Here is a 19,147-nt window from a genome sequence, read left to right as displayed (position 1 = left end):
TTGTCCTAATTTCCCATACTACATTATATTGTGAGTTAATGGTTTGTCCTGTACAAAAGGGAGCATGTTATTTTGTGTACTCCTGGAGCAGAGAAGGAGATCTTGCAGTGGCCTCTCCATTCCTCCATGCAGGTATAAGATGTACTTGGTCTACATCAGAAGTGGGCAAACTACAGCCCATGGGCCACATCTGGCCTGCAGGACCGTCCTGCCCAGCCTTTGAGCTCCCAGCTGGGGAGGCTAGCCCCCAGCCCCTCTCCCACTGTCCCCCCTCTCCTGCAGCCACACTGCATAGGCAGTGCTCTGGGAGGCGAGGTTGCGTGCTCCTGCTGAGCAGTGTGGCACCGTGTCTGGCTCTAGCCGGGCGGCGCGGCTGCCAGACATGCTGCTCTAAGTGGCATGGTAAGGGGGTGGGGGCTGGGGGGTTGGATAAGGGGTAGGGGTTCCTGGGGGCAGTCAGAGGATAGGGAGCAGGGGGCGGTTGGATGGGGTGGAGGTTCTGCGGGTGGATGAGGGGGTTGCATAAGTGTGGGAGTCCCGGGAGGCCTGTCAAGGGGCAGGGATATGGATAGGGGTCAGGGGATGGGGAACAGAGGAGGTTGGATAGGTGTGGGGTCCCCAGGGGGCCTGTCAAGGAGCGGGGGTGTAGATAGGGGTCAGAGCAGTCATGGGACTTGAAGCAGGGGGGTTGGATAGGGAGTAGGGTCCCAGGTGTGGTTGGGGTGGGCGGTCCCGGAAGGGAGTGTTAGGGGACAAGGAGCAGGCGGGGTGGATGCGTGGGGGGTTCTGAGAGGGGCAGTCGGGGGTGGGAAGTGGGAGGGATCGGACAGGGGGTAGACGCCAAGCTGTTGAGGGAGGCACAGCCTTTCCATCCATCATGTGCTGTCAGCTGTGATATGGGTATCTAACACAAAATGGTAACAAAGGGGCACCTCATGCACTATTAATATCTTGCATGATTGCACAAGCTGGCCCATGTTATCCTGAAAAAATATGTATTGGTGATGGTAAAAAGTTCCTGATCACTGGACTAACATTGTTTATAGTATTACATAAATCAACTGTTGATCAAAGAATTATATGTTCTTGGTTAAATTAACTCTGATAGGTAAGAGCCTTTTTCCTCTATGAACATATAAAGGTCTTTCTCCTTCAGAAAAAAATAAGTTTCTTATTTTTAATTCTTAATGGAGACATTTTGCAAGATCAATAGCAAATAGATAAGTCAGAATCCACAATACATAGTACCACTAATTAGGGCTGGTTCAAGAACTTTGATTTCACAAAGCATTTCAGGGTTTTAATTTTTTTTCCTCTGCATTGGAATGAAAATGAGACTTTTTGACAGGATGGGGAAAGAAGCAGCAAAAAGAGATTCTCTCTATAGTCCAGTAGTTAGAGCACTAGCCTGGAACATAGTCCACCCAGGCTCAAGTTCTTATGCTATCTGAATTGGAGTGATCTGGATTGGAAAAAGTCTGCTCTCTCTCATATATCCTGGACAGGAGACCTTAATATAAATTTAATCAAACCAATATGTTTTCATGAAACAACAGCCCTACCAATAGTATATTTAACAGTGTTAATTTACACTAAAATGCAAAGAAGTGAGAAATTAAGGTGGCTAACCACTTAGAATTAAAGCTATTTATTTTTACCAGAATTATTTTCCTGCAGTGACTCAGAGCATTTATTCTCACTCTTAAGTTGTTTTTCAAAGTTTTTATCATCATTTGCAAAGAATGATAAAAAATATTTGAAAAGAAAATCTGTGATTCCCGATAAATGAGCCTCATCGTTCATTGGGATGCCTCAAGTACTACACTGCAATACCACAGTTCTCAGCAGTAAACCAGGAAATCACAGAATCATGAAACTGCTGAATCAATAAATGAGAAAACCACCTCAATACTTGCATTGCTTCAAGCATATGAGGAATCTTGTCCATATTCAGCAAAGCACTTGCACATGTGCTTAAATGTGAGCATAAAGTTAAATCCTATTAATGTTGATGTTTTAGTACTTTTCAGAATCAGGGCCTAGGAGCCAGATTTTCAAAGGTATTTAGGTTTCTAAAATTGCAGATAGGTGCTAAAAGCACCTAAATCCCATTAACTTCAGTTGGATTTAGGCATCTAACCTGCTTAGATGCATTTGTAAAGTCCCGCTAGGTATCTATCTGCATCTTTAGGCACTTAAATAACTTTGTAAAGGTATACATTTAAGAAGACAGAATCTCAACCATTCTTACAAGATGAGGGATTCTGTCCTGGAAAGCAGTGACTCTGAAAAAGATTTGGGAGTTGTGGTGGACAATCAGCTAAATGTGAGCTCCCAGTGTAACGCTGTGGCCTAAAGAGCTACTGCAATCCTGGGATGCATAAACAAGGGAATTTTGAGTAGGTGTAGAGAGATTAATTATTTTACCAATGCATTTGGCTCTGGTAAGAGCACTGCTGGAATACTGTGTCTAGTTCTGGAGCCCACTATTCAAGAAGGATGTTGAGAAATTTGAGAGGGTTCAGGGAAGAGCCAAGAGAATGACTACTGGATTAGAAAACGTGATTTGCAGGGATAGATTCAAGAGCTCAATCTCTTTAGCTTAATAACAAGAAGGTTAAGAGGTGACTTGATCACAGTCTATAAGTATCTATATGGGGGACAACTCTTTAAAAATAGGCTCTTCAATCAAGCAGAGAAAGTAAAACATGATCCAATGGCTCGAAGTTGAAGATAGCAAACTTCAGAATGGAAAGGAGATACCTTAATTAACTATTGCAAAAATTTACCAAGGATTGTGGTGGATTCTCCATCACTGGCAATTTTTAAATCAAGGGTGGATGATTTTTCTAAAAGTTAAGTTTTAAGAATTATTTTGGGGAAATACTATGGATTGTGTCATAAAGGAGTCAGGCTAGATGATCACAATGGTCAGTTTTAGCCTTAGAATCTATGAAATATGGCCTTTCGTGCATAAAACAGGCTGCCTGTCCCCAGATAACATCTTGAAGTGAAGAAAATTCCCTATTCATTCTGGGACATTACTGATCTTTACTCTACCAGTAGATTTGCAAAGGTAAACACAAAAAAATACTGTACAGGTTTTGTAAAAGTGATACATGAACAGTAAATGTATCTCACAATGATGAAACCAATAGCATAATCAGTTTTACTTATCCAGGGTTATAATCTTCTATTGAATTTAGCATAAAATCCTGGTGAGTTTAATGTTAATTCTCCCTATAGATCAACAGAAGGTTCTGGTTTAAATTAATTTTAATTTAACCCTAAATGGAAATGTATACATCTATATTTTAAATAAAAACCATAGCTCAAAAGGAGGAAGAAAGTTTTTGGAATACTAGTTTAGGAGTACTCAGGAACTCAGGTATATTTCACCATTATTTTCTTAGTACACAGAAACCTTGATGTATGTAACTATTTGGTGTCTGTGTATGTTTATGTATGCGTGTACACACACAAACACACACCGTCATTTTTAAATAGCTTTAATGTTTAATTTTGCCCAGCCCAGCACCTCTGAATAAGGAAAAGAGAAGATTCTGTTCCTTTGCAAATGGATCTACTGTTGTGTGAAGGTCATCCTAGTGTGCCCCCTTTCAGTAAGTTGTGGCACCACATGTGAGCCCCTTCTCACCTCCCTTCACCCATGTTATAAACAAGTCCAGACTGACCATTTTTAATCAAAGGGCACACCCCTTCCAAGGGCATCATACAAATGACAGCTATAAGAACAAGTAGAAGCTCACTCAGATACACCCAGAGACATTTGTTGCCCTTGGCTTAGTCCAATTAACCATTTCTGGTTCTTTCCTTCAGGAGATTCTTCTTTCCTGCACCAGAAAACTGATCCAGGAACCTTTTTCAGTTCCTCCTCAGGAATCTTTTCAGTCTCTCCTTAAACAGGAATTTCAAGTTCTCCTCTTTGGAATTAGTCTGTATTAGTTAGTTCCACGCTTTCTCCTTACCCAGGAGTCTCCTGAGCTCTTCTTTCTGAAGCTAAATTGTGGATTACCCTGTTCTGGGACCCTTTACCTTTCACTTAATTATCTTCAGGCTGCTCAGCAGGCCAGCATTTCTCTGCAGGTATCTCCTGGCATCTGCTCTGCTTTGAGATGGGAGGCAGCCTTTATGCTAGTCCCCTACACTTATCCTTGGGACTGCTTCCTCTCTCCCAGTGTCTTCCAGGCCCTGCTATGTATAATCAGACCTTTCAACCTCTTAAAGGGCTATGCCATGTGATGATTAGGCCCCACTATCCTTGAGAGATAGACTGCTCAGTCACATATGATGTTATGGATGCTGCCAATGTTAGGGTGATCAGAGGGAATGGAGAAGGGCAGGCAAGAAGAAGGGGCATGACCTCCACCTTCCTGCATTTCATACTGGCCACTACAGGTGACCAGTGGTAACCAAGCCCAAGGATGGTGCATAGGATGACCTCTGCTTCTTCAGGCATTGTATCCGACTGAGACACAATGACTCCAGGAGCTGCCACAAGAGAAGGGAAACTCCACACTACCCTCTTTTGTAATGGAAAAACTGAGCCTTCTCAGAAATGGAAGGACTCTGAACTAACAGCAAAAAACAATGGCACTAAGAGTCAGATCTGGCTTCTATAGTCATTTAACTTTTCTTTGTTCCATTTTACCCAAATGTATAAACAATATAATAGTTACTAAAGTGGTGTTTTGTACTAATGGAACCTGAGGATTAATAATTTATTAAAGGTTGCAAAGCATTCCGAGAGTCTCAGATGAAAGGTAACAAAGAAAGAATGTGCAAAGTATATGTTAAAGAACATAATGTGTTTGAAAAGTATCAGTGGGGTAGCCGTGTTAGTCTGGATTTGTAAAAGCAGCAAAGAGTCCTGTGGCACCTTATAGACTAAGAGAGGCATTGGAGCATGAGCTTTCGTGGGTGAATACCCACTTCGTCGAATGCATGTGTTGCATGTGTTTGAAGTTCTTCAGTGAAATTTGCTATTTTGTTTACAAAAATATGAATTTCTCCGACTATCTTGATACTATATAGAGTAGGAAAATTTTTGGTTTTTAATTATTTTTCTAGTAATTTATTAGAATTATATTGTAAACTCGTTATTTTCTGTTTGGACTGTTAAACATTTAGAAACAAACTAGAACTCACTGAAAAATATGATGAGGGACAGGGAAATAGTTTTTTTCCAGTTTTCCTCAAAAAATTCCTCCCTCCTCCAATATATTTTTTTCAATCCTAAAACCAAAACCCATTTTTTATTTAAAAATAAGCAGTTTTCAGTAAAGATTTTTACTCAATAATTTAAGTTTTTTGGTTTTTCATTGAAAAAAATGAACATTTACTCAAACATTCCATGAAAATATTTGCCTTTTCATCTAAAATATTTTAAAATAATTGAACTAGCTCTAGAACAAACCACTTCACATCCTCAGCCCATCCCCACCACCACACACAATTCTGATTTCTGCAATGGATAAGTTTGTAATATGACTGAGAACTAACAACTATCTCTGCACTTAACAAATACATTCAGGAAGCAATCATACGGGCTGTAAAAGCACTTTTGAAGAATGAACAGAAGTTATACTGTCTCTGTTCCATAAGTCCACTCCACAACACAATTCCACTGCTTTAAATCCTCCCTTCCTGGGCCACACATTCCCTTTCACAGCTTTAGAATTACTTCTCATATGCAACTGCAGGTAGTTGGTTTGAGCTCCATTGCTTTTCTTTTAAAGCCTAATGAAAACCAAATTAAACCTGACAGATGTGAATAATATGCCTGAAGAATTAGGAGCAGATCTACAGTTGATTTAAATTGACACAGCTCCACTGGCTGAATGGAGCTACACTGATTAACACCTTTTAAAACTCTGGCCAATTATGCCTTTTAGAAGCTTTATTTTTTTTAAGTGTTTTGAACCCAATTCAGTTCAAGCAATCGTCCTAGCTGAGTTACAAGTCCATTGCTAGTATCTGCCTGAGAAAGACAAGGTGAGATGCAAAAAAATGTAAACGCTCTGTTGAGGCAGAATCAGTACATTGTAATAGAGATTTCAACAGTTCTGAAAAGTATTGAGATCTTTCCTACAGGATTCTGCAGGAGAAGACCTTAAGCAGCTATTGTATGCATCCTGGAAAATGTCACAGTATATGGAGTCAACCCCGTCTGTTGAGTTGAGTTCTGAATTTATATGGAAATAAGACAGGTCTACAATAAATGTGTACCTAGGGGAGAATATAGCATGGTATTGTAAAGGAACTTCTGATTATGACATTCCTGGTCACCATAACAGGACAACTGCAACTGAGCAAATCAAAGCCACAAACTGGGGGAAAGAACTGAACTAACCACAACAGACTTTTTTCAGCCTCAGAAAGAGGGAGATAAATAGATTATTCATACTTAGGTTTCACATACCTCATTTCCTAATGAATATAGCTCTTAATTATGAAGATGCAATTGTATTTTCCTAATACTGTATTCATTGATTTGCATTTGTTTGTCTTACTAACAAAAATAATTAGGAACCAGAAGAGTAACTACACATTAGGATCCATTAAGACAAGGAAATAAACTTTAGTCTGGGATTCACATGTTAACTGTCACAGGCAAAAAAAGTGTTTGCAATGGGCAAATAGCTTGTTTACCATCGGAGACTAAACTAGTGTCTGCATGGTAAACATCTCCAGTACGTGCATTCCTGTGCCATATTTCTTTCCTTTAGATTTTTTTTTCAATACATTTTATGTTCATGAAAGATGGTACTGGAAACTGACCTATTTCTCAGCAGAACATGAATATCACTGAGATTCGTACTATATAGTCCCATCAATGTGCCTCAAATTTCACTTAGAGAAACCACTTCTAGAAGTGAGAGAATGCAGTTCGGTCTCCATGTCCTTTCAATCATCTGTCTCTTTGCTAACACTTCCAGTCTGATGACAAATTTATTCACTGGAGTACAAATGTTAGCTATTGCTGTGTTTACCTATCCATCCTAAATGGTTTCTAGCTACTAGCTGATGAGGAATCATTACTCTTAGACAACAGTCTTTAGTTAAAATCTATAATTTTGTATTACAATCCATATCACACTATCTTCTGAAGAAAAAAGAAATGAGTACCTGTAATGTGTATCCTGGCTCACATTGAAAAGACAAAACATCATTCACCATATATCTATCTCCCATTTTGATTCCATTGCTAGGAAGTATTGGTTCTGGACAAGCAGCTAGGCCTACAGCTGAAAAATGTAAATACAAAGATTGAAAAGATATAGGTAAGTTAATGAAAACTCTTCTCTCCTCTGACTGAATTCTTCACAGTATTTCAGAAAACAGACAGTAACAAATGAGTTAAAAATCACATTTCATTTATTTAATATTAAATTTAACTGTGCTTAAAATGTTCAATCTATCTTTAAAGTGCTCAGAATTTTCACACAACATCCAAATGGCAATATTTATATGCAAAGATTCTAATGTGTACCGCATGAACATTCTTTGCTATGGGATTATTAAATACACTCTTCAACTAAAAGTTATCAATTACTTTAAATTATAAGCTATACTGTCTTTGGAGACTTCAATCCTTCTGCTTTCTGAAAAGAGGAAAAAAATATAAACAGAACTGGTTAAGCAACACCGACTACCTCAGATGAGATGAAGATCTAAAAAAAATCTCAGAATAACAAATAACTAGTGTTCATCACTAGGAGGTCATCAGTCAACAAGTTCCACTGCAGCTCTATACCAAAGCTGAAAGAGAGATTGAAAGGAATTGATGAAATTTGAGTGTTCCAGATGACATCAAAATTGTTCCACCACAATCTGGTCAATAATCTTCACCAATACAGGATGCTTACAGTCATAATGATAATCAGTAGATAGCAACCTTGAAAGATGCAGAGGACATGTGTAAACTGCCACTCATTTGAGAGAAAATACTTTTCTTCTTCTGGGAAACTAAGAATCTAAAATAATAGGCCCAGTATCTCCCAACTTGATTTCACTAACCATAATGGCATGTGTCTGATGACACAACGAAGCTCCCCCAGCATATTCAGAACCTCAATTCTGTTTGTTCCTTTCACACACAAATCTGTTACCAAGAAACAATTAAGAGTTGACTAGATTGGCTACCTAAGCAAAGTAGATTTAAAACAAACAAGCAAAACTAACACCTTTTTACAGGAAGTAAAACGTGACTTCCCACATAGAGGCAGCTTGGAGCACTTGGAACAGCTCAAAATAGCTTAAGACTTAATGGAAGCTGTAGAGAGTATAAAGAAACAATTTATCTTTGCCTTTCAAAGCCAGTCTTTTGTGATGCCCACTGAATCCTAAAATTGTAGGACTGGAAGGGATCTCTATCCAGTTCAGTACCCTGCACTCACAGCAGGACTAAGTATTATCTGGACCATCCCTGACAGATGTTTGTCTAACTTGCTCTGAAAAATATTCAATGATAGAGATTCCACAACCTCCTAGGCAATATATTCTGGTGCTTAACTACCTGACAGTTAGGAAGCTTTTTCTAATGTCGAATCTAAACCATCCTTGCTGCAATTTAAGCCCATTGCTCCTTGTTTTATCCTCAGAGGTTATCAGGAACAATTTTTCTCCCTCCTGCTTGTAACAATCTATCTTGCACTTGAAAACCGTTATGTCCCCTCTTAGTCTTGTCCAGGCTAAACAAAACCATTTTTTTTCAGTCTTCCATCAAAGGTCATGTTTTCTAGACCTTTAATCGTTTTTGTTGCCCTTCTCTGGACTTTCTCCCATTTGTCCACATCTTTCCTGAAATGTGGTGCCCAAAACTGGACACAATACTCCAGTTTAGGCCTAATCAGCATGGAGTAGAACGGAAGAATTATTTCTTGTGTTTTGTTTACAACACTTCTGCTAATACATCCCAGAATGATGTTTGCTTTTTTTCAACAGTGTTACACTGTTCACTCATATTTAGCTTGTGATCCACTGTGAACCCCAGATCTCTTTCTGCAATAGTGCTGAGTACACGGTCATTTTTGCTTTTGTATGTTTGTCACTAATTGTTCCTTTCTAAGTGGAGAACTTTGCATTTGTCCTTATTGAATTTCATCCTATTTACTTCAGACCATTTCTCCAGTTTGTCCAGATCATTTTGAATTTTAATCCTATCTTCCAAAGCACTTGCAACACCTCCCAGCTTGATATCATCCATAAACTTTATAAGCGTACACTCTCTGTCATTATCTAAACCATTGATGAAGATATTGAACAGAACTGGACTCAGAACTGATCCTTGTGGGACCCCACTCATTATGCCCTTCCATCATGACTGTGAACCAGTGATAACAACACTCTGGGAATGGTTTTTCCAACCAGTTATGCACCCACCCTACAGAAGCTCCATCTAGGTTCTATTTCCCTGGCTTGTTTATGAGACAGTATCAAAAGTGTTACGAAAGTCAAGATATACCAAATCTACCACTTTCCCCTTATCCACAAGGCTTGTTACTCTGCCAAAGGAAACTATTAGGTTGGTTTGACACCATTTGTTCTTGACAAATCCATGCTGACTGTTAGTTATCACCTTATTTCTCCTAAGTGTTTGTGCACTGATTGCTTAATTATTTGTGCCATTATTTTTCCAGGTACTGAAGTTAAGCTGATTGGTCTGTAAATCCCTGGGTTGTCCTTATTTCCCTTTTTATAGTTTGGCACTATATTTGCCCTTTTCCAGTCCTCTGAAATCTCTCTCGTCTTCCATGACTTTTCATACATAATCGCTAATGGCTCAGATATCTCCTCAGTCATCTCCTTGAGTATTCTAGGATGTATTTAATCAGGCCCTGGTGACTTAAAAGCATTTAACTTGTCTAAGTAATTTTTAACTTGTTCTTTCCCTATTTTAGTCTCAGATCCTACCTCATTTTCACTGACATTCACTATGTTAGACATCTAATCGTTACCAAACTTTTTGGTGAAAACTGAAATAAAAAAATCAATTAGCACTTCTGCCATTTCCACATTTTCTGTTGCTGTTTTTCCCCCTTCACTGAGAAAAAGGCCTATTTTGTCCTTCACCTTCCTCTTGCTTCTAATATATTTGTAGAATGTTTTCTTGTTATCCTTTAAGTCTCTAATTAGTTTGATCTCTTGTTATGCCTAGCTCTGCCTAGTATTTTATTGTTTTAGATGTCACAGTAGATTAAATTGATTTTAAAGTAAGATTTGTTTCTGCTCTTTCTTCCTCCTAGAAGTGTCAATGCATTGTGGAGTTTGAGAGATGCCATTCACAGTAGGTTGCACGTAAGTTCACAATATAATCATGCACTTAGCCGGGCCCCTCAAGATTTGTTCCCCGTCACTGTGCCTGGACAAACATCTATAGGTACGGCCAAATTGGGGCATATATAGCATAGGGCACTTGTCTTGGATCTCTGCTCTCAGAGTCATGTGATGAAGTCAGAAACTCATTAAAAATGTTTCTAGCCCTCAAGATTGGGAAGAAAAGCCAGATAACAAGAACTGAATATAACTAGGGCCCTAACAAATTCACAGCTGTGAAAAATGTGTCACACACTGTGAAATCTGGTCTCATCCGTTAAATCTAGTCTTTTGTGTACTTTTACCCTATACTATTCAGATTTCACCTATGTTTCTCAAACCAGGGGTCCCAGTGGTCCCAACCCAAAAAAGGATGGGGGGGTTGCAAGTTTATTGTAGAGGGGGTCATGATATTGCCACCCTTTCTTCTGTGCTGCCTTCAGAGTGGATAGCTGGATGCAATACCCTAATATGCCATCCTTACTTCTGCGCTGCTGCTGGCAGTGGTGCTGCCTTCAGAGCTGGGCTCCTAGCCAACAGCCACAGCTCTCTGGCTGCTCAGCGCTGAAGGCAGCACCACCACCAGCAGCAGTGCAGAAATAAGAGTGGCAATACTGTGACCCCCCTACAATAACTTTGCAGCCTCCCCCATCCTTTTTTGGGCCAGGACCCCTACAGTTACAACACTATGAAATTTCAGTTCTAAATACAGGAAATAATGAAATTTACAATTTTCAGAATCCTATGACCATGTAATTGACCAAAATGGATGATGAATTTGGCAGGGTCCTAAATATAACTCCTGCAATGGTCAGCCTGAGTCTTCAGAGACCCTCCAGTAGAAGGGGTTTCCACAGCCACAAAGGAAACTTTCTGGCCCCACACACACCACTAGAGCTGAGTGATTTTTTTTTTGATTCAGTGGCCAAACTAAAAACAAATCAGGGGAAAATGAAGGTGGAGGGGCTTGTTTTGAACTAAAACTGATTTTTTTTCCCCTTACTAAAACCAAAGAAATTAATTTGAGTCAAATGAAACATTTTGCAGTGTTATTTCAAAATTAAATGTCAAAATGGTTGGGAGAGGGGGGAGTGTTGGTATTCTCCTAGGTGGCACCTAATCATGGCATTGAAATGAGCTACCACTTCTATATGATATGGTCCTTTCTTATATGCTTAGAACAGCAGTGAAATAGCCAACATTATTGTCAATCAGTCAACATTTAAATTACCATCTGTGCTAAGGTCCTATCAAGATGAACAGAGCAATGCACACATTATTTCATTGATTACACTTGCTTCATGTTTTTAAGTTTTCTTCACAAAAGGACTTGGAGACGTAGGTTTTTTCTCTCCTTTTTAACTGAGAGCTGAGATTCTGGTGAACAAAATGGCATCCTCCAAAACAAATCAGAAAAAAGGCTCAGGTCACTGACCCAGCATGACCCTTGCCAATTGAAGGCAGGCACATAGTGCATTAAAAAAAAAAAGAGTGCCAGGGTTGGAAGGAGGTCATCTAGTCCAAACCCCTGCTCAAAATCAGAATCAATCCACAAACAGACTTTTGCCCCAAATCCCTAAATGGCCCCCTCAAGAATTGAACTCAACCCTGAGTTTAATAGGCCAATGCTCAAACCACTGAGCTATCCCTCCCCCCTATTGTCTAGTTTATGTGAAACATATACATTTGTGGGTACAGCTTAATTTGTTTTAGGACAGAACATGTACAGCAGGGGTCGGCAACCTACGGCATGCATGCCAAAGGTGGCACGTGAGCTGATTTTTTATGGCACATGGGATGGGTTGAGCTGCTCAGCCCATAGCCACTCTGAGGTTCCCGCTGCTGGCCCCTTACCAGCTGGGGTCCCGCCACCGGTCTCACTCAGCAACCGCTGCTGGCCAGGGGGAAGAAACCCCAGGCTGGCAGCGGGCTGAGACCCCAGCCAGAGCGGCGGTGGGCTGAGCTGCTGAGCCCACTTCTGCTCTGGGGTTTCCATCGCTGGCTCCTGCTAGTCGGGGTCCCATCGCCGATACCACTCAGCACCAGCTGCTGGCCTGGGGGATGGAACCCTAGGCTGGCAGCAGGCTGACACCCCAGCTGGCAGGAACCCGTGGTGGAAACCCCAGAGTAGCAGTGGTGGAAACCCCAGACTCAGCCTGCCACCACTCTGGGATTCCCGCTGCTGGCCCCTTGCCAGCTGGCATCCCCCTCGCTGCAGCCCCACTCAGTACCCGCTGCTGGCCTGGGGGAAGGAACCCCAGGCTAGCAGCAGGCTGAGACCCCAGATGGAAAGGAGCTGGTGGTGAATACCTCAGAGCGGTGGCAGACTGAGCTGCTCAGCCTGCTGCCACTCTGGGGTTCCTGCTGCTGGCCCCTTCACTACCAGCATCCCACTCAGCATCCACTGCTGGCCTGGGTGAAGGAACCCTAGGCTGGCAGCAAGCTGAGACCCCAGCTGGCAGGAGCCAGTGGTGGAAACCCCAGAGAGGTGGTGGTCAGCCTGCCACTGCTCTGGGGTTCTGGTTGCTGGCCCCTTGCCAGCCGAGGTCCCCCTCCGCCGCAGCCCCACTCAGTACCTGCTGCTGGCCTGGGGGAAGGAACCCCAGGCTGGCAGCAGGCTGAGACCCCAGCTGGCAGGAGCTGATGGTGGAAATCCCAGAGTGGTGGCGGTCAGCCTGCCGCTGCTCTGGGGTTCTGGCTGCTGGCCCCTTGCCAGTCGGGGTCCCCTCTGCAGCTCCATTCACCTTGCTTCCAATTGGAGTTCCAGCGCAGGCCACCTGTCAGACAGGGTCCAAGCTTCCAGCCCTGCTCAGCCCTACCAGCCGCCAGCTCCACTCACCTCAGCTGCCGATCTGGGGTTCCAGCCGCTGACCTCCTGCCAGCTGGTTATCAACTTATAACTCAGAAGCCTGTGTGCAGCTTAAAGTATCTAAATAGTTGCCACCAGACATTGGAAAATTCAGCAAGGCAAAGCAAGAGCAAGGATCACACTAAACTGATAAGATCTGCATTTTAATTTAATTTTAAATAAAGCTTCTGAAACATTTTGAAAATCTTGTTTACTTTACATATAACAGTAGTTTGGTTATATATTATAGACTTATAGAGAGACCTTCTAAAAATGTTCAAATGTATTACTGGCACACAAAGCCTTAAATTAGAGTGTATAGATGAAGACTCGGCACTCCACTGCTGAAAGGTTGCCGACCCCTGATGTAGAGCATTAATTTTTCAAAGTTTTTTTTTCATTTTTTTCTTATTTTAATATTAAGACTCAATTCTGCTATAAGATACATATGTGTATCTGAAAACAAAACTCTATAAACAAGCAGCAAACAAATATTACTATAACAGTCTCAGTGTTTATGCTGTGGACTGTAGCTATAAGGAATCTTGATATTCTCCAAACTGCACAGGAAAATCTAGACATGTTTGCTGCACTTGTGTAAAAAGGTCCTGCAAATGAGGAATGGTTTAATCAACAGTGCGGGGAGTCTTAGTCTTATGCTCCAGTTATTCAGACCTATTTTCTCAAACAGGAATACATTTAATAAGTGCGTATTAGACCATACACATGATAGAATAAAAAATGGATACAAGACTTCTCAGGTGTATAGCCAATAAAACACTATCACATTAAATGAATTTAAACAACTTTCATTAAAGTCAAAGAAGAATTAACATGGATAATAATCATGAAGTTATCTATGTATAATTGAAGCAAGTTTAATATATTGTTTATTTGATTTAACCGAATCAGAGTGCCATGTGGAGAAAACAGAGCAGACTGGAACTTTTACACTGTGTGAGAACGGGTTTTAGCATTTTCTGTCATATCTTTCAATGAACAGCCAGTCAAAAGATGCTTTTTTTGGCAGTGGTACTGGATACCCTTCACTTCACTGACTTGCATGCTAAATCCCACTAAATGTTACAGCTCTTACTGCTTTCTAATGGAATCTAACCCATTTGGTGACAGTAAGTGTGACTTGACAGAATGTTCAGTGCAGAAATTACATGATATTTGGCTTTACTTTGATATGTGACATTTTGGAGTCTGTTGTTCCAGATGGTTCATCATGCAACAATATCTCAAATTATCCAGAGACCTCAGTCTTTCTACAAAAATATAATTGCGCTTCAGATAATGCTATTTACAATTTTTGATACAGACAAGGTTTTAGCCTTATGCCCCCAGTCATCTATTTATCTACCGCTTATCACCAAGGCATATGAATGCCTTACAAAGCCAAACATATACACAAGGAGGCTCTCTATTTCTCTCAAGCCACTTCGGGCCAGTAAGATTGTTGTTTTTAAATGTAATTAATTTTATTTATTTTACAGTTTAGAGAAAGGAGAAGATGAAGCAGGTTTTACACTCTGATTGGAAGTTAGTAAGATTTGGGTCATTCTAATGTTTTCCATAAAGGAGTTCATAGTTCTGGGCAAGCTGCTCTCTCCTGTGCTCAGAAGTCTCACTATGGAAGTTGACATATCCATTGTTCCAGAGGAACACAGTTGTAATGGTTGGTCATGCTCACACTGAGTGAGGCAGTCCTTTAAGTAGCTAGGAGAGCTTTGAAAGTAAGGACCAAAGCCTTGAACCTGACTTCAAATTCAATGGGAAAGTAGTGTAGAAAGAAGAGTGTAGAATTGCTGCTGTAGTTTAACCCTGTTTCAGCTTATAAACGATTAGGTATAGTGAAATGTTTCTTCTCTGTGGAATAGCACATCTTTTGCAACTCAGTATCTGACAATATGCTAATCAGTTTGATCCTCCCAGATAAGTCTGTGCTCCTGGGCTGATTCTGCCTTGGAGCTTCTCCATTTCCCAAGACAACAGAACTGAAGGAGAGAGGGGAGATCACATGGAGCCTGGCTCCCCCAAGAGAGGGGTGGTCTCCACTGCACAGTTCTGTGTCCTGGGGGTATTGAGTAGTCCCAGTGTGGTCTCATCACCCCCTCTCCCACTTGTTCTGATGTACTTGCTGCAGATAGTTCCTAGTCTGCTCCATCTGACTGCATTGCTGCCCCTGAAAGGGCTGCACTGGAGTGTTCTCCCTGAAGCTTTGCATCAATTTCTTATAGTTCTATTGTAACAATGCCTTCAGGCTTGAAAATTTCAATCCATACTGTGCTTCTTCAAGGATGTTTTATGGTGTGTTAAGGCTCAGTGCACTTAGATGCACACTGAAAGCAGCATGCATGGATTGAACAAGAAGTGTATGAAAACAAACTGGAAGGTTCAGTAAAACAAGTACAACAAAAAATAAAATAGGCTTCTTTGGTCTTTTTGGGCTAATACGTTCCATTAAACAACAAATCAGGGCTCTGAATTGTGATTCATTTTAGCTTAAATTTTCTCTACATTGAACTAAACTGTGGACAAACAAGTGTAGATATTTAAGTAGCTGGAATCAAACACACCAGGAGGTATTTGGTAAGTTGTATTAATTCACATTATTTGTCTCCTTCTCTCTCTCTCTCTTCTCCTGAGTAACTGAGATATGTTACTAATCATTTGGGTAGGCAAACAGGAGTGGCAAACAGGAATTCTGGAAGACATAGCTGAGGACTGTGGTCTTGGAAGTAGAGGTACTTTCTGAGTGGGGTCTTTGATCTGTCATGGTTTGCTTTCTGTGAGAGTTGTGTAGCTGGGCTGAGGGGCCCTGAACAGGCCAGGTGAGACAGACCAATTTGTCTGTATCTCAAGGGAGCGGGTGATTAGGACCCTTGGGGTTTTGATCAGCCTGTGTTTGAAATCTGAGTAGTTAAGCCCTCCCTGTTAGCAAGGGGGTAGAGCTGAGAAGGAAGGCTTAATATAAGCTAGTTGCCAGACAAACTCCTGAGCAAGTGAACAGGAGAGGCAAACAGGGGGGGATTACTTTCTAGATGCAGTTCTACATTCAGTACTACGATGATCAGTGATGAATCAGTGGTTGAGACCTACAATAAATGTGCTATGTTTTCTTTCCTGCCACATGCCAAAAGGGACTTCCTATGTATGAAGAGCAAGTCAGTGGTTGTGCTGGAAAAAAAGATTCTTGGATTGGAAAAACAAGTACAGACACGGTGAAGCCTCAGAAACTGAGCAGGTCTAATACAACCAGATTCAGGAAGCACTCAAGTTCATGGAAAAAGGAACTGGACACAGAGGAATCAGAGAAAAGGAGGGGAAATTAGAGGCGGCTTGACAGTTTGCAGTCACCAGAGACAAAAGGACAAGGCAGAATTCTACCAGGTTGGAGGCAGATGAGGATGTGTTGACTGTAACTAGCAGAGGAAAAAGGATCAGGAGAAATTCCACACAGCTAAACTTGTCCAGCATTTAACAAGTCCTGGGCATGGAAACTGAAAAAAGAAAAAGATTTCTGAAGATCTCTTGTTGAATGGAATAGAGAGGTATATGGTATAGATCTCTAGATGGCTGCTCACTCCAACTCATAAGAAAATCCAACATGCCGACAAAGAAATCTCCAATTATCCAAGGAAGACAGACTACCCTTGGAAGAGTGGAAATAATGCTCTTCAAGAGAAAGCAGGCAGTAGGACAGTCTGCTGTCTTCTCAGAGCCAAGACAGAAGTTAAGTGACTGTTAGGCACCTGTTAGTAATGTTATATAAGGCGCTGGTGAGACCCCACCTGGAATACTGTGTGCAGTTCTGGTCTCCCATGTTTAAGAAGGATGAATTCAAACTGGAACAGGTTCAGAGACGGGCTACTAGGATGATCCGAGGAATGGAAAACCTGCCATATGAAAGGAGACTCAAAGAGCTTGGCTTGTTTAGTCTAGCCAAAAGAAGGCTGAGGGGGGATATGCTTGCTCTTTATAAATATATCAGAGGGATTAATATTAGGGAGGGAGAGGAATTATTTAAGCTTAGTACCAATGTAGACACAAGAACGAATGGATATTAACTGGACACTAGGAAGTTTAGACTTGAAATTAGATGAAGGTTTCTAACCATTAGAGGAGTGACGTTCTGAACAGCGTTCCAAGGGGAGTAGTGGGGGCAAAAGACATATCTGGCTTTAAGATTAAGCTTGATAAGTTTATGGAAGGGATGGTATGATGGGAGAGCCTAATTTTGGTAATTGATCTTTGATTATCACCAGATAAGTATGCCCAGTGGTTGGTGATGGGATGTTGGATGGGATGGGATCTGAGTTACTGCAGAGAATTCTTTCCTGAGTGCTGGCTGGTGAGTCTTGCCCACATGCTCAGGGTTTAGCTGATCGCCATATTTCGGGTCGGGAAGGAATTTTCCTCCAGGGCAGATTGGCAGAGGCCCTGGAGATTTTTCGCCTTCCCCTGCAGTGTGGGGCATGGGTCACTCGCTCGTGGATTCTCTGGGTAGACTAGTCAAGAGGGCATTACACTAAGAAGAAAAGGGAAGGGTAAAAAGGGAAATGCAAAATCAAGATGTGGAGAACAAAATTAATCAAGACACTTACTGTAGTAATTGGGATATAGCAGTCCTACCGCACTTGTGCGCTCAGTTGCTGGAAAGTGGGTAACAATTCATAAAATGTTACCACCTTTAGCAATAAATGACAGAAGGGATATGAAAAGGAGACAGAAAAACTTAATTAGTTCAGATAAAAAACTTTATTGATACCACCCAAGGACTATGTTGAAATCAAGACTGGTAAACAAAGGAGAATGGAATTGGAAATTAAGCAAGCAAAATTCATGGTGTGTCAGCAATTAGACCTAATTAGTGGACAAAGTACTACATTGCCTATAAACTCTTTTGGGGGTCCTCAAGAAAGAGACTTCAGTAGGAAATTAAAATGGCTGGAGGAAGAGTTGGCTTAAAGGAAAGAACGTTATCATCATGGCTGCCACCATCACCATCTTCTGTGTGGCACTCTCTTCTTTGTCTTCCCCTACCTTATTTCTTCTCTTTCATTCTGGGGATGTATTAGCGGGAATGTTGTAAGCAAGACACAAGAAGTAATTCTTCCAGTCTACTCTGCACTGATTAGGCCTCAACTGGAGTATTGTGTCCGGTTCTGGGCGTGACATTTCAGGAAGGATGTGGAAAACTGGAGAGAGTCCAGAAAAGTGCGACAAAAATGATCTAAGGTCTAGAAAACATGACCTATGAGGGTTTGTTTAGTCTGGAAAAAGAGAAGACTGAGAGGGGATGTGATGTTTTCTAGTCAGGGCCGCCCAGAGGATTCAGGGGGCCTGGGGCAAAACAATTTCGGGGGCCTCTTCCATTAAAAAAAATTGCAATACTATATTCTCGTGGGGACCCTTGTGGGGCCCAGGCAAATTGCCCCACTTGCTCCCCGCCACGGGCAACCTTGGGAAAAATAAAACTTATGCATCTCGGCACAAACCCAGTTTTGAAAAACTTCTTTACAAGCTACCACTGGTTCTCAGAATCAGCTAGTGCTAAAAAGGCATTAAAGCTCATTAAAAGGGTTGGACAAATATTATCCGTCAAAACTTTTTTTGGATCGAAAACTAGGGGTTTTTAAAAAGCAGAAAAAAATCACGTAAGTCTGCTTTCCTTCAAAATTTGTTGTGTTTTTTTTAATTGAAAAGCTGAAATTAGTCTGCTAAAACCTGAATATGGTTTGGGGTTTCATAAGTGTGTGGCCAAATATTTGCTGCTTGCTGTGTTTGATTGTTTGAAGAACCAATATAAAATTCTGCTTAAAAAAAATCCAAAACTTTTGAACCACTTCAGCTTGTGACCAAACGCCTGAGCCCATCCAGTCAGAGATTTTTCCAGGTTTCTGATACTCTGCTGGCTTCCTTGACTCATATCTGTCTCCATAACTTTGGGGTCAT

At 41.2% G+C, this 19,147-nt stretch overlaps 1 protein-coding gene across 3 annotated transcripts in view; it reads right to left on the bottom strand.

Annotated features, from left to right (window-relative positions):
• The window catches only part of CSMD1 (CUB and Sushi multiple domains 1), a 1,994,958-nt gene that overhangs the window by 308,400 nt on the left and 1,667,411 nt on the right, over positions 1–19,147 (bottom strand). For all 3 annotated transcript variants that reach the window (XM_050950505.1, XM_050950506.1, XM_050950507.1), the window contains exon 38: positions 7,150–7,268. In XM_050950505.1, the coding sequence (XP_050806462.1) occupies positions 7,150–7,268 (119 nt within the window). The remainder of the gene's footprint in view (positions 1–7,149; positions 7,269–19,147) is intronic.

The sequence above is a fragment of the Gopherus flavomarginatus genome, chromosome 4 (assembly GCF_025201925.1).
Source record: "Gopherus flavomarginatus isolate rGopFla2 chromosome 4, rGopFla2.mat.asm, whole genome shotgun sequence".
Lineage (NCBI taxonomy): Eukaryota > Metazoa > Chordata > Testudines > Testudinidae > Gopherus > Gopherus flavomarginatus.
The sequence above is the reverse complement of the archived record's forward strand: the minus strand, read 5'-3'. Positions and strand labels throughout refer to the sequence as shown.